Source organism: Phasianus colchicus, chromosome Z (assembly GCF_987193195.1).
Source record: "Phasianus colchicus chromosome Z, bPhaCol1.hap1.1, whole genome shotgun sequence".
Lineage (NCBI taxonomy): Eukaryota > Metazoa > Chordata > Aves > Galliformes > Phasianidae > Phasianus > Phasianus colchicus.
This window is the reverse complement of record NC_143476.1, coordinates 72,778,017-72,804,147: the sequence shown is the minus strand read 5'-3', so window position 1 is coordinate 72,804,147 and position 26,131 is coordinate 72,778,017. Positions and strand designations below refer to the sequence as shown.

Sequence of the window (26,131 nt, the reverse complement as noted above, 5' to 3'; positions counted from 1 at the left end):
TCTGCTGTGCACTGCTTTCTCCTTTTCCTGTCTTGTCTGCTGGAGATTATTATTACATTTCATGACTGCTACTGGACAGCACATACCAGAGTGGTGCCTCAGCTTCTGTCTGGGGCATCCGAGCAGCAGTAATACAATAGCATGACTGCGACGAAGCCTCTGGGTTGCCAGTATGAATCAGACTAGTTTTACACCTCATTCCAGTGAGCACAATCTGGGATTTCCTCTTGAGCTGTAAAGTGACTAAGTCTGGCTAAATGTGGCACAGGCTGTATGAAATAGGACTTCAGAGCTTTTAATATTGCTGTGTATTGAAGAGGAATTAGGTATATTGCCCACTATAAGTTCTGCATTTCTACAAAGAATAGGCACAGCATGAAGCTAAATGTATTGCTACTTCTGAAGTTCACTGACAGAGGTTTAATTTGATCTATGGAGATGGATTAAATTAAATTAATTAGATGTGGATTTTACAAAAATGCCCACAGTTATTTGGTTTTTTTTTTTTCTTTCTTTCTTTCTTTTTTTTTTGCTGTTTTTATTCCTTCTACCTTAATTCAGTTCAGTCTTTTGTAGTTGTTTTTTGTTGTTACGGTAAATACTTGTATTGCTGTTTCAGTTCTCTTTTCTGGACCCTGTTTTCGAGATGCAGTGCTCCCTGCTGCCCCACCAGCAGTCCCTCATCATGATGACTCAGTGAAACAAACTTAGATGCAATTCTGCGAGAGGCTCTTCTCTTGTAAACCAAATGGAAACGCCCCCAGTAGCATACTTAGTATGAAATCCTGTGCAGTGTAGCCTTTAGCGAAAAAAAACAGAAAAATACTGCAGTGTCAGTGCTGTGTTATATTTTCCCTTTGTGCCCTACTAGCGAATGGTCCTGTGTTACAAACATCTGTACTGGGTGCAGCATGACCAGCTTGGGATGATGTCAATGTAAGTACTCAGGAATGAAACACCAAAACTTTTCCACAACACTAAAACAATATGGGAGCAGCCCCACTGTGCATTATTGGTGTGTTCCTGTATGAAGAGACAGAGTGGCAGTCAGATGGAGCAAGGCTCTGATGAATGCCATGTGTGTGCTAGCTGCTTCCCGTGGGCAATCCTCCTTTCTTGGCAGGGTATTAGGTAACATGTTATGTTCCCTCCCTGTGTTGACCCTTTGGGTGAAGGGATTCTGGTGCTGAACTGCATCCTGGTCACCCTTGTCTTGGGTTCTGATAACTAAAGAAGCATCCTTATCTCACTTTTCTAGAGATGTTAACTGAAAGGACAGTTTTGCGTGTGTCTGAAGGAAAAATGACTTCGTCAAGGTTGCTGTTAGATACCACTTTCTTCCCCTCCTTTCCTCCTTTTCCACACCCAGTTCATCTTTGGGACTGGCCATCTAGTGAACTACAGCCGGGGAACGGAGAGCAGAGCTCTCACGGCTGGTGGATAAATTAGGAGTAATAAATTAGGCAGCTACTTGTTTAGGTAAGAAAACAACACTTAGCAGAACTATTTTCCTGAGTATTATGAATAGATAAAAATCACTTTTAAGTGCAACAAAGTACATTTCCAGTGACTGTAGAATTTTTTTTTTAGCAGAAGAGCATGGAAGTTTGCTGCGTGCCCCGTCTGTTTTTTTTTCAATTCACAGTGGTGGATAAATGGCTCTGGTTTGCTGTGCTTTCTCAGTTTTCTTGGAGTGGGGGTAGAGAGATTCCTCTCCATTTAAAAAAAAAAAAAAAGAAAGAAAAGAAAAAAGAACTGTTTTTCTGGTTTTTTTTTGTCCTCTCTTTCCCTCCTGGTTTGCTGAATCAGGAGGATGAAAAACCTCTAGTTTGTCGCTTGACTTGATGAGTTTTGGATGCAGTGAGGGTGACAAACAAAGTGTTCCTGACCCATCCCATTTTCAGCATGACTTCCTATCCTGTCTTCTCCTGCAGACGCTGGGCAGCTTTCGTTCTCCTCTGTCTGCCCAGCATCCCATGTTTCCCCGACCAGGATGTGAGGCACTGCGGCTTTGTAGCCAGTGCCCTTTGCCAGGAGTCCTGCAGGCGGTGTGAGGCTGGCGGGCAGGAAGTGTGTTGATGTGCTGCCTCTGGGAGCCCTGCTCCAGGTGCAGCCCCAGAGGCTGGATGCGGGTGGCTGCTCAGCTGTCGTTAGCTATTTTGTTTTTCTCCTCATGCTTCTAATAACAGTAAAATAATGGTATTCACAGAGGACTGTAGTTAAGTGAGTGGAGCGGTCCTCAAACTTGTGTTAAATGCCTTTTCAGTTGCTGTAGAAAGTGTTTATTTGCTAACTTTGAATTCTCATAGCTTTTTGACTTTGGCCTTTTTCTGTTGCTGTCTTCTATTATCTTACCTTATTCTTCTAAATGTAGACTGCATTTCACCAATTTAGAATGTAAATTGCCACACCCCGAAAGTGAGACACAGGTTGGCATGGCATGGATGTGCCTTCCTATGTTGGTATGGGGCTGAAAGCTAGGAAATGCAGGATTCTGCTCAGTTGGAATTTGGTTAAAGAGGTTTTGCATCATCCTTCTTGTTGTCTGCTTCGAATGGCTGCAGTACATGCGATTTCGTTCTGTGAAACATGCTGTACCCTGATTCTATCCTTGAGATGTGTTACAGAGCTCTTTTATGCTAGCTGACAAATCCTCGTCTCACACTCTGGTACTTATGTCACAGAGATGCTGCAGTAGTACATGGAGATGCAGTGCCATCTGCATTGCCCAGTGCTTTGAGGTCTGTAATATATGTAGGAGAGGCCTGTAAGAGTACTTGGTGAAATTTTGGAATTTGTTTCTTTGTAAGGCTCCTTCAGAATTTGCTCTTTGAGCCAGTGGTAGCTGCATAGATTCCTATAACGTAGGTTCTTATGATCAACATGTTGTGGCAGTGCTATCTGAAATTAAAAATAATACAGAAAGGGATTCACGTGTTTAGATCCACAGAGTTGCTCTTTCCTGGTTGGAACAATATGGCTGTTTTTATAAGTTTACTTCAAGTCTGTTACAAAGCTGATAATGTAAAAGCACAGTATCTGGATTTTATGCTGAAAGCTGCACAGTGAAAAAAAAAGTATTCCTTTGTGTTTGGAAGCAGCTTCTGTGAGTAACTGTATTAATACTTTTCCGTGCATTGATGTTTCAACAAATAACAATTACAGGAAAGTGATAAAGCAGCATTTTTATGAGAAGATTTATGCGGTTTGCTTTTTTCCCTTGCTTACTGCTCTTTTCCCTGTTTTGGCACAAAACAATAAGATACTTTTCACAAGTGGAAACATGAAGAAAACCGACTTCCCTTGACTGTGTAAAAAATCTGTTGTCTCAATTTTTTTCACTTCAAAAATAACAGCTTTTTGGTTTTTTTTTTTTTTTTTTCCTAGCAATTTGCAATTGTATTTACTATGAAGTAGGGCCTAGCAGTGTTTCCGCTGCTGCAGATTACTCTTGCAGAGCTCACCCTACTGAGCTGATTTTTTGAATGTTTTGTTGAGTGACATCTGCTTAAGATAGAATGGAGTGTTCGAGTTTTTGTGACTCTTGCTGTGGCTGGAATGGGATCCTTAGATATGCAAGGAGATACCTAGGATGTCCTGTGTCCAGCATAGGCACGCCTTTTGGCTGGAATATTTGGGTAATACTTGAAAGATTTTACGAAGAATGAGGCTTGTTCTCCATCAATGAAAAAGAAACTCCCATTTGAATGGAACTCTTAAAAGCAATCTCTGCTGAATTCTGGGTGATGCTTTTTGGCAGGCAGGGACGTTTCCCAGAGGGGTTGCCAACACAAACACCGTGTTTGTACTTTCGTCTCCTTCCACCGCCCCAGTTCTGTGAAACAACTTGGTTGGCATCGGCTGTGCCAGCGCTGCTGTGCAGGCTGCTGGCATCAAGCTGTTGCTGCTATTGTTTGGAGCTTTTTTGCTGAAAAATAGAATCCCCGTAACCAGCAAGCCCTGCAAGTGGCTGGGAACTCCATCTGTGGGTTGTATTCCTGTCTCCATCTACTGGGACGGGAAAATAAATGCAATGCAGCTGAGCAGGTTTCAGAAAGCTTGGGAGAGCAGGTGGCCAGGTATGAGCTTTTGCTGAAAGTGTACCTGCTTGCAGTAACTTGAGTTTGGCTTCATTTGGTTTTGAAGAAGTGTTTGGGGCTTTCAGAATGGTTTATAGGTTTGTAAGTCTTTCATTGTAATGCAGTCTTTTGTTTAGGTGTTGCTAGTTGGAAGGGTTAGTTAAAAACCACGGGTGCTTTTGGGGATGGGGAAAGGAAAGACTGGTATTTAGGGAATATGGTCCTTAAAGATTATGGTTATCTAGTTTGAAAACACATCAGCATCTTTCTTATTAAAAACCCAACATTTAGAAATGTTTTTATTTGTGCTATGAGCATACACTTGGTTTATTAAAATCAGGACTAGTGAGAAGAGCACCTCTGTGTTAAAGATTATGGGTCAGTGCAAAGCATGCCTGGAACTTGTTGCTTTTGGTAAGGATTTCACTCTGAGTTTTAGAGCTTGTCTATGTGGAGGGAAGGGAGAAAGTTGTTTGGTACAGTCAAAAGTATTTCTTCAGTAATTAAGCAATATTTTTGCTTGACATAGCTTCAACTACCTGCTTAATTTGTGAGGTTTCATTAAGATACAGGCATCCTGTGCTGTCATGGACACAAAATCAATGTCTAGTTTGCCTGAGGAAATGGCTATTTTTCCTTTTGGGATCTGGGTAAGTCTTTTTTTCTTTCCCTTTTTTTTTCTTTTTAAGGCATTAGTTATTCAGAGAGCAGAAGCAAATAGCCATTTTTAAAATTCATGTCCTCAAATGTTAATTTGATGCTTTGAGGCATAAATGACCTTTCTAACCAGCCCAAACTTGTCAAACAAAGGAACGATAGAAACAAGCTGCTTTGTTCTAATACAACAGGCTGCTTTTCAGGGAGAATTTCAAAACAATTCTGCCTCCCTCTTCTCAACAACGTTAAATTAAACTTTGGCCTGTGCTACATTTGAATTTAGATGCGTATGCATCATTGGAGAGATGGTGATGGAATCTAGACAACCTGTGCAAATTGAACCGTAGACATCAGCTCCTGAAGCCCAGGGCAAGTGAGTAATGCTTTCATCTACAGCTACTGCAGCTGGTATTTCTAAGCCCTAGAAAAGCAGTTAGGTATGGATCAGGAGCAGAGAGAAGAATTAGAAGGGGATTTCTTGCTGTCAGAAAACTGAAGTGGAGAGGGAAGAGAGAAACAAAACTGTCACTGCTTCTTGAAACCTTTAAGTGTTCAGATTGGAGCTTATACAGCTCTAAAATATAAAACTAAATATACATTTTTGTAGCTAGTACAAGTTTGAGACTAGAATTGTATAGGTATGTTGTACAAATGGGGAAAAACGCTTTATGTATCAGCGCCAACTCTGACATCATAAGGTGTAGCAGATAAAACATGCTTAAAAGGCCAGGATAAGGAGATACAAGGCAATACAAAAAATGAGTATGTCTTTCTACAGGGTGTTGCGTTCATTCTTCTACCCTTTTCCAAAAAAGACTGAATTACATTTTATGGTACTTATATACCATTCTTCAGTGCTAGCTATGTTTGAGGAGTCTGAGATTAATCTCTTGAAAAAATGGCATGTTTCTGAAGGAGCCACTATAGTAGTAAACTTCTTGTTTAGGAGATGAGTTAAGGAGTAATAGCCTGGTGTTGCAGTTCCTGTATCGTGTATAATTTTTGTCTCATGTTTTTCTCTTGCTCAGTGCTTACATGACATCCAAAGAAGAGATATTCAACTCCAAAATTTGTTCAGCTTTCATAAATTCTCAAATCTCCAGCAGCTGAGCTGCATTGTCTAATCTGAAGATCATGTTACTACTGTTCATTAATATTTGGTCACTTGAATCTTTCACGTTAGGGCTGATTTTATTTGGGTATGAAGTATGCGTATGTTATCAAAGTTCTAATGAACACTAATGTGGCTTCTGCAGATATTTTGTTTTAGATAATCTTCGCAGTGCTGTTTAATATAAAATGGAAGAAAAAATACTTACCTTGGTTTATATTTTTGGCCTGGTAGCTCATTTGTGTTCTCTAATGGTTATTTTTCTGGTACATCAGAATCCATTCATGAAGGTGCTATATATTTATAGAGTTGCAGGCTTCCATTTATATTGCATGATTTTCTCACAATTGTATGACTTTCTTTTTGATTGGTAATGAATCAAATGCTTAGGTTGTTTGTTTTGTTTTGTTTTTTAAAGCCTATTTTGTTTTTATTACTCCTTTATTTGGCCAGAAGTCAAAGTTCTTAGTGTTCTGTAGAAAGGGAACATGACTGTAAAGCACTCAGATCAGTTCAGAATGGAACATGGCTAAATGTTGTACCTGTGTCTTTTGTGGTGAACAAGAACATCCCATTTCTTACAGTAACTGAGGAGAAGCAAAAATAAAAGCTTGATTTTTTGCTTCCAAAGTCGTGGAATACTTTCTAAAAAGCAACATGTGAACAAACTGTAGTACACGCCATTCTGCTCTCTGAACAAGAACAAAGAGGCCCTTCTTTTCTTTGGTTGTGTCTGTAAAATTGGTCTGAAGAGCTCTTCTGGACTGTGCAGCATGTTGTTAGCCTGGATCCTTCATGCAGCTACAGGAATGAGCTGTGGCTGCTGAGAGGAATGCTTATGTATACATCAAGCTTGTACGAGATTTCTTGCAGAAAACCTGGGCCAACAGCACACAGATCAACATAGTCACAAAAGTACGAACTCTGCTTGTTAATTATTCCGTAACTTATTAAGTTTGCAGTTGATTTTGATAGTCGATCCAAACTGCTGTCAGGCTGTATTTTCTTACACACAAAAGTATGTGCTTTTGCTTTAAATTCGACCATTTCAAATCTAGCTGTGCATATTTTGGGCAGCTGTTGTATTCTCCTGTGTTCAGGTATTTTTGTATTGAAACAAGTAGGTACCGGGATGGAACTTTAGACAAAGCTGTAAGCAGAGCAGAACATAAAAAAAAAAAAAAAAGGTACTTTAAAAGTACTTTAATTATATGATCGCTGGCTTTTATCCAGTCAAGAATACTTGCTCTCTGAAGCTGCAGTGTTTTTTAAAGAACAGAATTAATCCATGTGCTGTTTACCAATACGATATCCCCCACAGAAATGCTCTGAAAATGCATCTTCTTCACCTGTTTGGCCTTGAGTGTGTTTTGTGCTGCCATGACAATCTGGTCTCAAAAAGTCTCAGGCTTGTGGTTTCCAGGCCTGATTAATACAATGTGCTGTAATTAGGAATAGGAAAAAGCCTCACAGGCTCTTTTCCAATTTAAATATTCCCACTGCTCCCAAGACTTCCCCAGCTTTCATTGTGCATTGTTTTAGATTAGTCATAATTTAAATATTTATTTTGTTCAGTGTGGCCAGGACACTGGGAAGAGTTGCTAGAGTGTATCTGGACTTTTTGGCTGCTGAACAGCATGGAGTTGGTGCCTCCTTGCGAAGGTCCTGGATTTGGAGTATACCCCAAGTATGACCAGACGTAGCACATAACAGCATTTCAGCACTTGGCTTCTGCAGCACCTGTTCTCATTCAGAGGGGAACTGCAGATAACACTCACTTAGCTTTCCATACATTTTTCAGTCACTCTTACTGCCTTCCTGAATTTAGTTGGTGAGGAGCATTAGTGTACTGAAATGGGAAAGAAATCAAAATACCAAGCTTCATGTATTTAATTTTTCTAGATACAATGGGGACAGTAGTTTTACTTTATTGTTTTTCCTTTCTTTTTTTTTAAAACTAATGAATTATATCTTAACCAAATGGAGTTAGGCTTTTTATTTATTTATTTATTTTTACTACAGTTCTGTAGCAATGTGTGCACAGCTACTGTTTTGGAAAACAAAGCCTAGCAGGCAGATGGCAGCAATATTTAAAAAGTTGAGTGACATGGTTTGGAAGCATCCAACTGGAATATGCTGTACTTTGCATAGGTACCTTCAATTTATTACACAGTGGAAGACTCTGTGTTTTTACTGCACCGTCTTGAAAGAACTATTATGAAGGCTATAATGTAGAATACAAATAATGCTTATTGAACTTGCAGTTGATTCTTTCTGATAGATGATTCCAGTGGCTGACAGGTTGTATTCACTTACTCATAAACAGATGTGCTCCTACTCTAAATCAAGATAATTATTCCAAATCTAGTTATTCATATTTTAAACAACTGTTAGATACTAGTTCAAATATTTTTTGGTCTCATGTAGACGTTGGTTTTTCCAGTATATCTTTTCCTCACCCTCACTCCATGCTCCTACTTTAAAGGTTAAAAATCGATGCATTTGGTTTGCTGTTACACAATTGAAGAGCTGCTGATGATTAAAAAAGGAAAATAACTTCTTTTTTTCCCCGAGGGTTTCAGTGTCCAGTGTATTCTGCTGTTCTCTGTATGTTTTCAATCTGTTGAGTAATTGCATTTAAAATATTCAGCTTACTGTTTTTTCCTTGCTTTTGAAAGTAGACTTCAGACAAGATTGAAGCATTCTTGGTATCGATTTAGCCGCCATCAGTTTTTGGGAGATAATAAGTAGGATTCAACTGCTGGTGATGCACCTATGAGAAAACGTGATCCTTGAGCTATTAAGCCTCAAAATAACCTTTTCTAAGACTTGAAGCACGATCAATAAGTGGTGGCAGATTTCCTTCATTAAAAGTGGGGCAGATCTTCTGCAAGGCTGCCTTGCCCCCTGACCCAGCTATTTGAGGTGGGAAAAGTTTTCACTGTGAAATATAGAAGCAAACAGTTGAGCCCCATCCTGTCCAGACTGCCTGTTTCTCATGCACTGACCTTCCTTGAAGCAGGCGTAATCCATGTGCTCTGATAGTTGTTGTTCTAGCAGCAGCAGTAGCCAGCAGCTTTGGCTCTTCTCTCTTCGTTCCAAGCTCACCTTCTGTTGGTGTTAGACAACCTTCTCATCTGACCTCCCCACTTTACCCATTTGACCCTAAAAGCTTTTATTTCAAACCTCTGCTTTTCAGACAGCTGCAGATAACTTGCAAATGAATTGCACATGCATTTTTGAGTGTGGTTGACAGTGTTAAACTCACTTAGGCCACTCTGCAATCATGCTGTACTTCACTGCCTTTCCTTGACACATTAGTACACAATCCATAATGTTGCAAGTATCCAAATAATTTATCAGGATGATATCTCTGATAAAGTAGATTTTATTCACAATTGCAATTGCAGGCACCTGCAAGCAGGATAGTGCACAGAAAACAGCATTACATCTTTTATGCCCTATTTCTTGATGCTTACCTCTTTCTCTCCTGGTTCCTCATTGACTGAGTACTTCAGGTTCACAGTCTTCCCGACGCTCAACTAAACATACAGATACTGGCTAAACATCAATTTTTGCTAGCTAAGCATATATTGCTAATTAGTTAACCTCACACTTGCTCATTCAACACTTGGTCATTGTTTCTGGACATTTGCTTATCCTTGCATACAGATAAGCTTGGAAGGAGGATAGAGGGTAGTATCTTGATGCCTGCCTGTTGCATCCCAACCTACCCACAAAGCAAGGCAATTCAGCCTTGCGTAGAGGCCCTGGCTTCTTTGATGTTTAAGTCTGTTTTTCTTTTGCTGAGGGTCTCTTGTCCAAACAGAATAGCCCTACAATACACTTTCTAGTCCGTAGTACTATACCTATGCTATTTGGAACAGTGAAAAACTATTGCAGTTTTGCAAGCAAGAATTAATCACATAATTCAGCAAATGTATTTCTAAAGTATGTTACTAACATATATTTCTACTTTTTCACGTCAGCTATTTCTAAGGACAAGTTATAAAATACAGATACATTGTGCTGTACTTCTTCAGATCAACTCCCTCTTTTTAATATGTAATGCAGAAACAACATTCCATTCCTACAATAATAAAGGGAGAGAGATGTTCCCTGCCCTCCACAAGTGCCAGTGACTTTTGTGGATTATGAGTGTAAGTAATACTACAATGCTGCAAATGCTAGCAAATTGCCTCTGGTGTTTTGGAAATTTTTTCTCTGCTGTTTGAAGTGGCTATGGAATGGGTCAGTGGCGTATAACTCCCCAAGTGCTGGAGTGAGTTACTTCCTTACAACAAAGCCTTTGGAGTCCCCAGGAAAACAAAGCCGAACTGACTTCATTAGATGTTTGGAAGCAGAGAGACTTGGTGAGATTATAGTCGTTTTCTTTCAATTCGTTATCCTTAAATAACACTGAGAGGTATTCTCATCTTCTAAGAAAGAACTGGAAAATTCAAGGCCAGGAGTTCCGAATTCAAATGAATTTTGTTTTCATTTTATTAAGGCTTTTTTTCACGTTCAACAGGCAAGGGAAAAAAGTTCAGCAGTTTCTTTCAGCCAGTTTTACATCTTATTTCAGTATTAACTCTGAAAGAATAACTAGAGGTAGTGCTTGTTTTGAGCTGGTTAGATCATAGAGCAGTGTTAAAGTAATCCACTTGCTAAATCAACATTTCATTACAGCAGTAGAGCCTACCAGTGTTCTAAGAACAGCTTCAACAGTTAAAATTTGGACAGGGAATTTTCATATGGATGAATGTGGTAAGCAGTAAAGTTGCAGAGATGGATGTCTTATAACAAAATCCCTCAAACTCACCTGAGAAGTGAGTAGTACTTGAGGCTACATTAGTGTTCATTTTGTTTGGAAGGTAGACTGAAGAAAAAGTGTAAAGGTTGCTTCTCTTAATATCCTAAACAACTTTTTTCTTGTTCAATATTGTTCCAGAAATGAAAAATAATCCTCTTTGTTTTTCATGGTCGAGAAGCCTTGGAATTTGCATTGCCCTTTCATGCAAAAAAGCTGACATCGCCTTTAAAAACAATATGTAAACTTGCAACATCTGTACTCTTACAAAGAAAATAGGTCTTTTTTTTTTTTTTAATATAGACCAGTATTTTCTGGCAGGAATGTTTTGAAAGTACATTAAATTTGCAAAAGCAGAATATGATAGTTTCATTTTATACTTCATGAATTTTATGTAGATGAATAAAAAATATTAACCTTTTTTTTAGAAGAGTCTTGGTTCTGCTTCGTGATTTTGATATTTAGGTTGTTTCCCTGCATAGGGACTGCCAGGCATTGCTTTTTTTTTTTTTTTTTTAAGTACATTTTCTCTCTTCTTGAATCTGATGTGATTTGAGGAGCAGGTGATTTTACTCTCCCTTACATCCATCAGTTGTGACTGGCCTTTCTCACAGGTTTGGTCATTCCTGCATTTTGTCTGGACAAGTCCAGTATATCCTTATTGTCTGGGGACGTATTGGTGTGTTGTTGGAACTGCTTACTGCTTTAAAAAGAGATGTATGCCCAGAAAAGTGTGCATGCACAAAAAAATACTTTTTGTTCTGTAGCAGTGTTTTGTCCTCAACAGATCCAAAATGGAAGAGATTATTTGGTGATTTCCTGTTCTGACTGCATGCAAACTGTGCATATGCATGTATGTGTCATGGGAATGTTGGTTTCCTTCTGGCCCTCCCTGGTGCAGCCTTCCCAGCATCTGTGGTGCAGGCTGTGCTCAGGCATGCAGAGCAGGCAGACCCCTACTTTGTTCTGCTGATTGCTGCAAGCTGTTGGGCAATGCTGTGGTGTTCTGCTTCCTAAACATCTCGGGGCAGTGGCTTATTTCCACATTACAGCAGTCTTTGGGTGCATTGGGTGAGCAGGAAACTTAGTCCCCTGGAATCTTTCCTTCCTCAGGACAGAGGTTGTCTGATGTGCAAATGAAAATAGGGGGAGAAGAAAAGGGTGTAGTAGGAAAGCTTTGGACATCGTCTCAAAACAGTAGTTGGACTACCATGTGCTTGCAGCAGGTAAGAGCGGACTGGGTTGAGACTTTCTCTGTCCGACAGGGGGTGTCCCTTGCTACTTCCTCATGATTAGATTTATTTGGAGCTTGGAACAAGGAGGATGTACCAGTTTGTTTTGTTAACAACCTCAGGCAGCCTTTGGGGGTGCTTTCGTGTTTCATAGCTCCCAAATCTAGCATCAAAAAGATTTGAAAAATAACTCTAGAACAAATGTCTGCAAAATCCCAATTGTCTAGTTAAGATAAAGGTCGTTTTAGTTAAGTGGAGTGCCTTTGCCTTGCCTTACGTTCACCTTGCAACAAAGATCATCTCTTGCTCCAAAGCAAAGTACTGCTTCCACGAGACATCACCCTAGTGATACAAAATACATTTTTACCAGACTCTTAGTGGGCTCTTCTGGAAGTGATGTAGTAAGGAGGTCAGAAGCTGAACTGGAAACCATACATGTTTGTGTTGCCTTCTAGTCTAAGCAGTAAACTAATTTTGTTATCTGGAATAATCATATTTATACTACTTTCTCTGAGATAGGTGTGGCGAATGTTGGGGTTGGATGATATTGAAGCCTTTCCTGAAAGATGTGGAACATCTTGCAGACACTGATCCAATATCTGACTCAAAAAAAACTTGGTGTTTCTGGTTTTGGTGTTGTTTTTTCGTTTGTTTTTGTTTTTAGTTTTTTGTTGAAGTCATTTGCTGTTGTAAACAAAATTACTAGTAATTATGTAATAGACCATTACTACTTGGAGACTTACCTAGTAGGAAGAGTAAAATCTGGAAGATTTGGACTCCGATACAAATATTCATGTTTCCAATGGCAAGAATAACCTGGAGCGGATTCCCCACCATCTTCTGAGATATGATTCCCTTTCCACTTTTCTTCATCAAAACAGTGTAAAAACTGTACACCAGGGAGTGAGACCCAGGAACTAAGCTGAATTATATTAGTAGACCAGAAGCTTGTCACATCTGCTTACCGAACCTTGAGTCATGGGGCTTTTTGGCCTGCAACAGTCTTAAGCTGTTCTCTTGGGAATCTCTTAAAGAACACCAGGGAGAAAGCCTAATAAAAAGTACAGCATTTTTCAAAAGGACTAATGCTACTTAAAAGTACATAATATCTGAGCAAACATGCAATGAAGAGCATATAATTCTCCACATTGTGCAACAGTATTAAATATGCATATTAGTAAGGTAGCAGATGCTGTGGTTCTGAAATTGCCATGTAAAGTAGCAGTCTTTCACAGCGGGATGCTGTACTGGGTGAGACTCCTTCACATGTAATGAATAGGTAATTTCAACTCTATAGTCCATGAGAGACTGGATGGCGTAGGGGAGGGGGTGCGTTCTAGTAACCCAAACCAGCAGGATGTGCTGAGATGTGCTTTTAATGGAACAGCACTTCAGAATTTTTCGGGGTAAATTCAAAGAGCAATGTTTGTCTGTTACCTTGTATTCAAATAAGGAACTGCTTACAGAGTTACTGCTGCAGAGGCCAGGCTGGAGATGAGAGGAGATGGTGGAAAGTTCTCTGCCTCTTCTGAAGTGATGGTTTTCAAGTATGTGTATGTACTCTGTGCAACCAAAAGATGAAGTAAAATCAAGGAAATGCATCCACAAGAACTAGCTCTGAAAAGATGAGTGGTGTTTCCTCTCATCCCTCTCCCAGAGCGTGTTGACCAGACTCATCTATATCACTGTTTGGAAGATTCAGCTAACAGGTGAATTCTGTGCTCCTGTGACCTGTGGACACCTTGTCCTGCGGGAGGTGAGAAATGTGGGTTTATTGCTCAGTAACTGGAGGTCAACAGACGTTGGATATTCATGGCTTTTTATTGATATGTATATTTTGTGTTTTTAAAAGTATTTTAAAAACACTTGGTCTAATGGTCAAATATTTCTTTAGGCAAGTGACCCCATTTAATGTTGAACCATCACTATTACTTGTTAGAAAAAAAGCTAGGTCTATGGATTTGAACAGGGAAGACTCCCTTGGAGAATAAAATAGGGGTGTTAGGCATTGTATGGACATTTGTCACATCTCTGATCCAAAGATTTGGATGGTGGAGAGGAAAGGAGATTTTGAAGGAAATGGCCGATCGTGCTTATATTTCCTGATATGTCTCACTCCTTATCAGAGGAGGAAGCCTCCTGCTTGAATAAGTAAACAGGAAAAAATGAGTTTATTGAATAGTAATTTTTGCTGTGTAGTCTAATCTGCTTTAGTATAGGGAATGTTATATTTGAATTGTCTTTCAGTAGACAAAAGTAAGCTATGTCATGTATTAGTTATCACTTTGGAAGCCTGATGCTAGCAAAACAGTACTTTTCCTTCTGATTTGACTGATAAGGGTCAGGATGTATTACTGGGGGAGGTGAAGTGTATTTAGGTTTTAAAAAGTAGACAACTCTGTTATAGTATCTAGCTAGATACTCTCTCCAAGTGAGAAAGCAGGGAAGATTTCCAAAAGGACATGTTGTTGTAGAGGACAAGAATGACGATATCCTCTCTATGATTTTTCAGTTTCTTCTGAACCACTTAAAGGGATAAAAATCAATAGTCTTTTATGTAAGGGACCTAATTTGGAAGTATTTCAATTTATTTTGGTAAGAGCTGGGAGATTGACAGTGGTACATGTTATAGGCCCAGTTTTCAGTTTATGAATTTTCTGCAAGATCAGTGTGTAGTTTCAGATAGAAAAAACAATCCTGAGTCAAGTACTTGGTCTTGTAAGGTAGGTTTCATGCTCACCATTAAGCCTAAGCTTTGACTATTTGAGTAGGCAACCCAAGCTAACAGTGAAGCATTAACTGCTCTTCCACAGGTGCACCACCTAATGGCTTATCAGAAGTGCTAATAGTTGTAGTGTAGGTGAGTTATCAGAAGCTGAACTCTGAAAACAAATGACAAGAGAACACAGAGATCTGGGAAGGAAAAGGAAATCTTACCAATATGAACAGGAGTTATTACTTTGTTGTTACAATCAAGTTACTGGTTGGCTCCCTGGTAGCTAGAGAGGTTTTGGTCTTCTGTCTCCTTGTTTTTGAGTCTCCCAGCACTGCATTCTAAAAGGGGAATAAATGATGGTGGTTTTGTAATTTATGCTTAACAAAGGAAAAGGAACATTTTAAGGTTCTTTCTTGGCTTCTCGCTGTGATAACTAAATATATATATATATATAGTCATAGTCATATATATATATATATATATATATGACTACTTAACTATAAATATAACTATAAATGAAAATGCTACCAGAAGTATTTTTTTTGTTGGGGTTCTCAGTGTAACACCTTGTGTACTGTAAAACTCAGTCAGGAGGCCAAACCACAGCATGCAAAATTCCATTAACTTGTTTAATAAATCCAAGTGACAAATTAGAGTGTTTGTTTGTGTATGTCCTTCCTTTCATTGTTTTATTCTTTACTTTATCCTGGAATTTTTGCTTCCTTGAATGTGCAGTTCTGTTTTTTCCTGTTTTCCCTTTCCTTTCCCAACTTTTTACTAGCTGCATCTGTTATGTTGGCTGGAAAGTTTTAGTTTTGTGTCTGTGAGGCACTAGTTTAAAAGAATAATCACATTTAATTTTATCATTCATGATAAATATGGTATTAAAAGAGGCTTGGATAAAGCGATATGTGCTAAAATACTATGTAGAATGTGATTAATAGAGTGTTAAATACTGCTTGTTAAACCCGTGGGTGCTGCAGGGTAGATGTAGATATTCCTTGAATTTCACGGCTGTGCCGAGGAAGGATGGTATACCTCATTCATTCAAGTAACATCAGTATGTGGCTTCAGAGGAAGAGGTGAACTCCTAATTTATTAATATTTAAGAAAACATTAATTCGGAGCAGCCATGTGCTCCGAATGTGCTGGTATGACACAATCATTTGGTTCACCCTGTTAAAAAGAACATTCACCAGGTTCCCCCACCATTATACACCTATTCCTTATGTATTTCAAGAACTCCCAAAAATCAGAGATGCCAAGAAACTGCTGCCTGGGAACTTATGTAATTTTTGATTGAACAAACAGATATTTGTTTTTTATAAATACAATGGGACAAGTAAGCAGTTTATCCTCAGCATTTTCTGCACCTTTAGAAATCTGAAACCTCTTCCTTTGTCATGCCCTGTATGGAAAAAATTTGTGCAAGTCTTCATGGAGGAGCTGTATGTCAAGTCATGACAGCCCATTTTGTTGGTGGGGTGTGTAAACCGTTTCTGTATTTTGATTTTTTTTTCCTATATTTTCATTTATTTTCACAGAATAATCATTTGAACAGTGTGAAGTGAATTAAGGTTTAGCCTAGCAACAGTATGGAAAAACTGTGAACTACAAGAACCTATCTGCACATAATACATCTACTTTTGTGAGTTTAGGCTTGATGCCTGTGTTGTCAAGTGTATTCTGATGTATTCTATAGGTGACCTTTGCATGTTGCTTTATTTTTTGTATGTTTTATTACAATTGTTCCCCAGGATTTAATCTGGATTTGAGGCTCCACTGCACTTGGTCTGGAAATGTAGAAAAAGAATCGTGCTTTTCCCTCATTGGTTGCAGCTGTACAGGGGCGGCTTATCTGTGATGTTAGTGTTGTTTTTAGACTTGCATCCTGGAGATCTTTCAACATAATGGTTTTAGTGTCCTTTTCTCTGCTGCTTTGCCAGGAAATACCGTGCCATCCCTCACAATGTGCTCATGACCAAAAGAAGTTGCTAAAATCATTAATCTTGTAAAATTTACAGTGTGATGTCAGCTGAGCCCCTCCTGAGGTCCTGTATAAAGCCTGCTGTTTCTATGCTTAAAAACCTCTTTTTCTCCTTCTGTTTCTATTTTGGTTATGAATAAACAGGTTTTAGTGAATATCCTGAGTCTTGCTGTAAGACAAACATTTGCTGTAAATAAAATTAAAGCAAAAAAATAATGTTGTAAATGCTGAAAATTAAGTTTTTCTGAATATTTACTCCACAAATGAAAGAAAAAATTTTGGCCATTAAGAAAAGCCTTAGGGTCTCCCATGCTGGAAATTTGAATGCTATTTTTGATTTGATGCAAGTATACGGTTGATCTTTGCTCTTTTTCTTTCTTTTTTTTTTTTTTTAAACAATAGAATTTATTCCACAACTGGTTATGGAAATGGGAGTGGTAATTTCCTCTCTTAGGCCACGTATACTATTTCCTGGAGGAAGCAGTTTTGGAAATATATAGGCTAGTGCTTTTACATAGCTTAAACTTTGCTGTTTGAGTGCAATCTTAAGTAGCTCTGTCAGTGAAATGTTTTGTGTTCTTGGAATGACCTAAATACCTTTTATTGTGGGATGCTTATGTTTTAGACATCCTGTGCTCAGTTTTCCCAAACTTTAAGCTTCCAAACTTTCATCGTTATGGAAATCCAGACACACTCATTACAGGAAGTAGCTATTTCTAATCTTTTAAAAATATCTTTCCAGGTTTACATCCGTGATTACTGTAGTCTTCCTTTCTAGGGTTTTATCCACTTCCCATTAAATACAGTGGGAGTCTGATCAAACCTTTATCATCCTTTATCAAGAGGATGAGAAAGCAGTTATGAGTCAAGCAGGATGTATTTCTAAAAGAGCCTCCCTTCTTGTGTTTGCCCATCTTTTCTGATTTAAGCTCTGTGCTTTTCTATGACATCAACTACATTTCTTTAAAAAGCCACCAAGACAATTCCTCTACAGTTCAGATTTGGAGCTTTTCAGCAGTAGCCAGACTCAGCCACTCAATAGTTGTATCCGTTGTAAGACTTAGTGCTGCTTTCACACCTATTTTTAAGAGCCAAGCCATATCTTGGCCATGCAGAGGCATTGTAAGAATGAACTGATGAAGTGAAATTGAAACTGCAGTTTATGCAACCCAAACAAAGGAAAGGTAGAATTGTTAGTAAGTAGTGAATATGTTAGTAAAATGGTGGTGTGGACAACAAGGAAAGTTTCTGTCCAGAGTCCATTCGGGTTGAAGAGAGAGACTAGAATTGAGGCCAGTCTGACAGAGGGAATCCTCAAAACAAAAAATCAGTTTAAGCCGAGTGCTTCCCCTCTTCCTCTTTTCCTTCAACACAAAGAGATCTTCCTGGAAATTTTCTTCAGTCTAAGATTTAATTTCTGGTATTTCCTTTTCACGGAGACAAATAATTCTTAGCTGAGGGTAAGCCTTGGGTAGTAGCCATTTAATATGAAAAAAAGATTATCCTCTTAGCAATAAGAATGTAAGATGCAATTTAAAGAAAAAAGGACCATATTGTGTCTATTTGACAGTCAAAACAGCTTCCTAGTTGCCTAATACAGCTGATAGACTCAAATATTTACTTCCATGAACATAAGAGCAGCCTATTTCTTGCTTGTTGCTCTGAGGGTATGTTAATGAAAACAGGGGGTTTAATCTTGAGTTTGTTTCTTTTGCTTTTCTTCATTTGCATTCACTTTCCATTCGCCATATTTATTCTTGCACCATAGTGAATTTTCCCTGTGAATACCATGACATGATAACACAGTAGCAGTAAAACATGCAGCACCTCCATGGGAGATGGATCTCAACTGCTGCTTCTTGCAGGAGTGGAAGCCAGCTACTGCCAGTTTCTGCCAGTACTGTGGAGCAAATTCCTCCCCAGAAGCTAGCAGTGAATGTTTTCCTGGAGGTTCTCTGAAGACTGGTAGTCATCAGCCGTTGTTCCTGGTCTCCGAAGCCTATTCCCAGGGTATGGATCCTTTCAGACTGTTTGCACATCCTGCTGTCTCAATCTGTTCCCTTTGCGAAAATAGCAAAAATAGAGCCTGAGACATTCACCAGCATTATCCTGGTTTCCTTCGTTTCCACCAAATAGTACCGGTTTGTTGTGACATGGAGTAAAGGTTTCCTTATCATGAGGTATCTGTAGATAACTATTAGGATGTCTTAACCTTATGTTTCCAGTCTTTCTTGTGGCTGGATGTAAACCTAAGCCTACTGGATGACTACTTTTATTTTGTTACAACCTTATAGACAGCTTTGTGCATTCTAACTATCTGGACTATCTGAACAGCATGATGCGTTAAAAGCACAATTGTGTTAGAGTAGCTCCATCTCTAGCTATTCTTGATGATTAACTGCCCTCTTCCTTCTCCTTCATTTTAAATTCGCTTCAGGTTTCTTGTCAGTGACTGTAGTTTTTATGGCTACCACTTCACACTGTTGCTGAACTAACCTATTATAGTTCCAGCCTGCTTCCCATGGTTCAGATAGCCTCTTGCTTCTCCCACAGAATCTGAGGCTTACCATATTCCATGTATCATAAATCATAAATCGTTAACTGGCACACATTCTACCAATCTTTTGATTTCTTTGTCATTCTTAATTTTTTAGTAGCCATGACATGATCTCTGTGAGATAGGCAAGGGCTACTCCAAAAGTAATGCTTCCTATTTTATTATGTTGGTCCGTGGTGTCAGAGGTGGATGTGGTGGTATGGCAGTGGAAATTGAACCTTCCCACCAATATTCCATTCCATGTTGTTGCGGTGTGACAGATGGCAGCAGAGGGGCAGTCTGACAGAATAGTGTCTGACATGGAAGTGTGTATGGAGCAAACGTGTGTCACTAATTCCTCCATGCAGAAAAAATGGCACCAGCTGACATTCATTGTCAGTTGCTGAACGTTTGTGGAGACTAAGCAGTGGATGTGAGCACAGGGAGGCAACAGGTGGTGCATTTCAGCAGTAGTGACAATGACAGTGGGTCACTTCCTCTGGTGCAGAGTCTTAAAGGTTTTCTCTACCTGACAGGCATCTGTCAGCATCTATACTTCCAAAGCATGCCTTGCACTTAATTCAGCCTGTAATCGAAGACTGCTGCTTTGAGGACTGTAGCATTGTAGGTGGCAGTCAGCATTAGTGTGCTACAGATGGACTTCTGTGTTACTACTGTCTGGATTTTTTTGAGTATGTTTAACAATATTTCATATTTACAACAATACTTTGCTGGGTTTTTTTTGTTTGTTTTTTGACTGCAGAGGTAATGCTGAAGATAGCTAAACCAGGGATGATTATATGGGATGCAGGTGATTTCCAGTGTGTGTAGAGTTGTGATCTGAACATTGTCATGTGCTTTGTGTGGGGAGGGAGAAAGACTTGTAACCACAGGCACGATGGTGGCACCCTGAACAAGTGACTCTTGGGGCCATGCTTATGCAGAGAGTGCTGTGTTCTTTGCCTCTTCTTCCAGACAGGAACTGCAGTAGGTGTTGGTCTTAGAACAGGAGCAGGCTTGTGGGTCTGGGGTTGTTTTGTTGTGGTATTTGCTGTGTGAACGACCTCTTCTAATTGGAGAAGAATGGCCTGGGTGGATGCATCCCATCCACAGTCATTAGTGGACCTACTTGGACCATGGCATTAAGTGTTGGCTTTTGATCAGCAGAGATGTGACATGGACCTGTCACATAGCTCAGCTTCAGAGATCAGCAGAGTCCTTTGTCTGATGAACACACTGAGCTGAATGGCTCTGAGACATAAAGGTTTGGGCTGTGAGAGGAAGTCCTGGAGGAATTTTGTCTTTAAATAAACTGTTGCGTTCTCAGCATCAGGAGAAATAACTCTGGCCGCTCGGGTCACTGGTGCTGGCATGGTTACAGCACACGCAGTCCTGGACATAGGCCAGATGTCACGGACTTGCAAGTTGTCAGCACGGTGTGTGTGTGGAGTTATTTATTGCTGCTTCCATGCTGCCCTTGCATGCAGAGGTCCCAGAATATCCGATCCTGAAAGTTGTCTTTATGAATGTGAGTCATAGTATGCAGGCAGTTGTTGTGGCCAGTCCTCTGTTAATGTGAGAGTGCAGTGGTAAAGCCAAGTTCATTCTAGTTGGCAATCCTCCCAAAATATAAGCTATTCTATCCCTTGTGCATACATTACGTATAGTAAACATCTTAAGTATTGCACATCTTAATTAATCCTTTTTTGTGCTTCTCAATACTGTTCTGCCAACATGTTTGAGGTACTATGGGTAGGTATTTTCCATTTTAAATCAGTGTTTCTCTGGTTTATAAATAGGTTGCTAACATTAGCTTCAGGCTGAGTGGTGGCATGCAAAGTTTTGACTTCAGAATGATTTCAGAGTGTTGATGATCTGTGTTTAGAGCGCTCTGGAGTTTAGACAACTGAATGTTACATACTACTTAGCTGTCTTAAAGGAAAACCACTTCTTAAAAAGACAAAATTTGAATGAGATGAACATGGTTTATATTTCTGCTCGTCTTGGGAAAAGAAAAAGAAACCACTGGTCTCAATTATGAAAGAATAGCTAATGGGCAAGTTGGGAACCACTTTCCATGAGCATTTCTTGTTGTTTGATAGGCAAGATGAAGCAGAGCTGTTTTTCACTCTACACAGTGATTATGTGTGCCAAGTAATGTAGCAGTATAAATAAACCCTAGCTGGCAAGCCTGCAAGTTGGTGTAAGTGACTGTTAAGATAAGAAGATATGATTCTGGCAGACAGAAGTTATGAGAGGGGAGGTTTCTCGCATGTGTGAGTCTTGCTCGCCCAGGCCCCTCCGTTCTCAGAAGCAGCTCTTCTGTCACTCTGTGCAGAGTCTCTTTTCTCACTCCACTTTTCCAGGGCATGGAACAGCTCATCAGTTTTGCTAAGTGGAAATATATAGATGGCTCTTACAAGCTTCTTGAAAACATGGTTAATGGATCAATATTAAGGAGCATTTCCATTTTCCAAATAGAGTCAGTAGCACCGTTCCTAATTTTAACACAATGTATACATAGTGGTTGAGGTATGCAAGCTCAAAGTATGTGACAGCAAGCTACTCAGTCACTCTTAAGTTTTAGGATGTTTCTGTAGTTGAAATTAGACATTTTTCTATTTTCTGTCATGAATAAACAATACCCAGTAGTGATGCATGGTTGCATTTAAATCAAAGCTTTCTATTGTGAATGTGAACTTAGTATTTGTTGTTTTTTTTTAATCGCTGGAATTCTTGGCAATGGTGCTGTATTTCTTATATATGCAAAACTGCTTTGGAATTTTTTATCACAAATTTTATTACAGTATAATTGTATGTTTATTAGAACAGCCTGCTATTTTTTAAACCAGTCGTGTTTATTTTGATGTCATGTTATGAGTAGGCAGCTAAAACCTTGATAAAAGAATTATTCAGAAGTCTTTTTCAGGGCAAGTTTATGGTTGTTTTTTTTTTTTTCCTACTATTGACTGACTCGCAGCTCCTATGGTGTTAAAGGGTTTTTTGTTTACTTTTTTTCTCCTTCTAGAGCACCATTTTAGAGTTTTGAACTCTAAACGACTTAGAAGAATCCAACAACTCTTAAGAGTTTAGATTGAGTTATTTAAAGCTACTTAAATACATTCGCTATACTCTTGTTTTATTTTCCTAACCACAACTGAAATTTTTTTTAGCTTGTTCTGATAGTTCTTGCTTGTCTTGGTATCTTTTAGAATACATCTTTGGACTTGGGGTAGTCTGTGAAAGATGCTTTGCAACTCAGGGTAACAGTAGATAACAAATTTGAGATCACCTTAATGTTGCTTATTTAGTGCAATAAATTTGCTGCTTGCCCTGTTGAAATATTGAAAATTGTTTCAAAATTTGCTTTTGATTTGAGTAACCAAAAGCCAGCCTACTGCTGTGTTACATATATTGCTTCTCCTCTGTTGTTTTGAAGCTTCCTTTGTCTTATTTTAGTGTTTATTTTCTGTGGCAAAACTCAGAAGGGCATCTGAAGATGCTTAGTCTTACTGGCAAATACTGCCATGTAATTTTCGTTTATTAGAGTTTTGTGGTCCCAGACAGTTCTTAATTAGTGGATAGGATTCTGTCAAACAGATTTTGGCAAAAATTGCTTTGTAAAAATCAGTAACTTAATGTTTTCCTCCCGATGGCGCTTTGGCACAGTCCCCTTCCAAAAGTACCACAGCTGTTTTTTGGCTGTTAAATCATCATTGTGGTGAATGTTCAACAGAAGGAAAATTCATTTGTGAAAGAGCTTCGTTTGATATGTTGTTTTAGTGCTCTCATTGATTTTGAAAATGCATTTTTTTTTTTCCAGAATGCAAATATTCTGCATATTGAAAATATCAGTAGAGCTTGAATTACTGGTGATGTGCTGTTGTGAAAACAATAAAACTCAAATCTCAAACTGCTGGTGCTGAAGGGAAAAGGTGAAATGTGTGCTCTATAAATAGCTTCTGTAGTGAACTCGCTCTTCTGTCTGACACTCTTTTGTTGCCTTTAGATCACAATGAATGAGCTATTTATTTTCAAGGTGAAGCACTAGAGTTCTTGGTGGTTTGTTTTTGTATGCAGTTTGGAATGGGTAAATATTTCTCACAGAAGTCGTAACTTTGACTAAAAGAGGAATCCTCTTTGAAGGGAAATAAATACCTGTTGGAGTGAAGATGTGCAAATTGAAACAGGAGAAACTGAAGAAATGTCAGTACCTTCCAATCTCAAAAGAGTGAGTGATTCCCTTTGCCTTCAGCAGGAAGCATCTAAGATCTCTCCTGCTGGCAGCCTACAAATTGCTGCTGAGAAAAGCTTTTTAGTGGGGCACAGTGCATCAGTTTCCTACTCACTACAAACTTTCTTGTCCAGAGTTTGCTGAATGACTATAGATTAAGAGACTGTCTACAGGAGGGGAACAGCCTTCCTTGTCCAATTACAACAGCCCTACCAGGTCTTCTGAATCAAAATTTCCTGATCTGTCTTCTCTGGCATGTTGAAATGTTTTCAAAGGTTGTATTTACTAGTGACAACTACCTTCTTTTTCTGTTTGACTGTTTAAAAAAAAAGAAAACTGCTTTGTAGTTGCCCAGCATAGTACATCAGTACAGTGCAGTTAATGCAGATCTGCTGTGTTTTGGAGTGCCAGGACAGCTGATATTTCTGTTTAAATTCTAGGTAAGGTGAGAAGCGTAGGTCTGGTGACTTGGCTGTGTTAGTGCTGTCACTGTTCAGATCAGGATCTGTGTTTATAAATGTTGCTGCTTGTAATGTGAATTCTCAGAAAATTGCCAGGGAAGGGGGAGGAGAGCGGGGAACAAAACTTGTCTGAACAGGAGTAGGGACTTAGAGGCAGTTAGTTCTGTTGTTAACACTGTCTGGAGATGTTCCAGGAGGGCTTTAACCTTCTCAATACTTTACCACTTCTAAGTTTTCGACATTTAATTAGTAGCTGGTTGGGCATGTTTTTTTGTTTGGTTTCATAGGAAAAGAGACAATAAAAGATTTTCTACAGAAATTAATAGTTCATCTTTGTATTGAGAGCTGGAAGAAGTGGGATCAAGCCCTTGCAGTGTTCCAATGTTACGCTTTTTTTTAGCTCACAACAATTGATAAGTGCTTCGTAGGAGTTATAGAATCACAGAGTCATAGAATTGCTCAGGATGGAAAAGACCTCAAAGATCATAAAGTCCAACTGCAACCTAACCATACTACCCTAACCCTAATCTATCAGGAAGCTGATATTAAAAGAAAGTTCTCCTATACAGTTTTTTGTTTGATTTTTTTTTTTTTTTTTTTTTTAGACCACTGATCCAACTTTCTCATATTGGGTATTAACCTGGAGTAAACAGCTGGCTCTATTTCTTTTCTGAGGGGGCAGTTATGGAAGTGTGTCCTTAATACTTAGAAACAAAAGGGAAGAGCGGAGGACCTCACATTTTACGGGACAGTTCTGCTCCCCTTCTCTTTGCAAATACTGAGTGGAGCTGAGAGCAACACGGGAATGCTGTGGCTTGTTCAGCCTCCTCCCCCTTCCTCTCAGTGCACTTTACAGCACACTTACCTCTTCAGTTTCAATCCCAGCCACTCTGACTAGTAAACAGCCTTGTGCAAAGTCTGGGTTCATGTGTGCATGTGATCTTCTTCAAGGCAGAGTATCAGAGTCCTGCAGCCCAATATAATCTTAACAGTAATGCTGACTGCACAGCCTGCTCTGAAACATGCAAAATGAACAAATGGGAAAAATGAGAAATTTTCTTGTTTCCTGTAGCTGAAAGAGTTGTGTTTTTTTTTTTTCCTAAAATTGTTGGAGATGTGGACTACAAAGCAAACTATTTTTTTTTCCACTTAATTTTTGTTGCAGACTACTTTCTGCAAAGCATATCCTTCTGTTTCACAAAACTAAATCATTTGGACTTTTGTGGTGTGGTTTTATATTATTTATATAATATAGCTAATTATTTATATAAATAGTTAATGTGTAACACTTCTAGTGATTGTTTTAGATTTTATATATACTGTTAAAGTTTAATACTGATCCAGTATATGAAATTTAGTTGCCTTTATCTGTATCCATACCTCTGACTTAATGCTTGAGCCAGGATTAATGTCATGCCTATGCAAAATCCATGAAAAACAACCAAATTCTGCTATTTAATGAGAAATTGAGAGCGAGATTTTGTTTGTTAATGCAGGGGTGAGTTTGGATCTGATCTTCAGAGGACAGTGTCTCAGACCGTGGTTCAGTAGGGTTCTTTGTTGAGCAGTGCTATCTTTACTGAAATGAACATCTTTCTTGTTATCTACCCTAACCTTACAATATACAAAAACCCTGCTCTTTTGCCTTGCACTTCATCATGCTGTATGGAAAACAGAGTCATAAAGCAAATTTCTGAAGTGTTGCTTGCTCATCTTGTTCAGTACTATAATTCTTATGTTCTGTGCATGGAAAACTGCTGCAGTTTCCATCTACAAAGAGCTATGCAACCATATCTGCTTTACTAGATCACTTGTGTGAAAGTGAACGTTAGCACAGCTGTAGTTGTGGGAGTGGTGAAAGCAGCTTAAGTGACTTGTGTCAACAAAACTATGGCAGTGGAGATTAGAACCATGGTTCATGCCACTAGAGTGCACTACTTCCCTCTTGCTTATTGAGAGAATGGTTAAATCTGATAGGTGTGATCTCCCTAGGATAACGTTTGGAAAATCGCTTCCAACTTGCTGAGCTGCTGGAAGTTTTACATTGATCTTAACTGGATGCAGCTCTGCTTGTGCAGCTGTCAGTTACTGAATAAATGCTTGACTATTGAGCTTTTATGTATGCTGTGATGGAAAGGCAAAGGGGGCTTATAAACTCACTTCCTTTGGTTTTGTTATAGATGGAAAGGCTATGTATGTATGAAAGGGTTCATCATATTTGTAATTAAATCCAAGTTATTTAAGATGCATCATTTATAAGAAGTATGTATTTTTAAACTTCTTTAACAAATTTAATTGATAATGATAT

At 38.9% G+C, this 26,131-nt stretch overlaps 1 protein-coding gene across 7 annotated transcripts in view; it reads left to right on the top strand.

The window, feature by feature from the left end:
• The window catches only part of ZSWIM6 (zinc finger SWIM-type containing 6), a 112,115-nt gene that overhangs the window by 34,812 nt on the left and 51,172 nt on the right, over positions 1 to 26,131 (top strand). Inside the window, exon 2 of one of the 7 annotated variants that reach the window (XM_090132401.1) lies at positions 872 to 936. The exons of 4 other annotated variants lie outside the window; for them this stretch is intronic. Coding sequence is in view for 1 of the 3 variants with exons in the window: in XM_090132398.1 (XP_089988524.1) it covers positions 18,431 to 18,602 (172 nt within the window). In the remaining 2 variants the exon portion in view is untranslated. Of the gene's footprint in view, positions 1 to 526; positions 937 to 18,100; positions 18,603 to 26,131 lie in introns of those variants that run through there. 2 more of the 7 variants (XM_090132400.1, XM_090132398.1) reach the window with 2 other exon arrangements.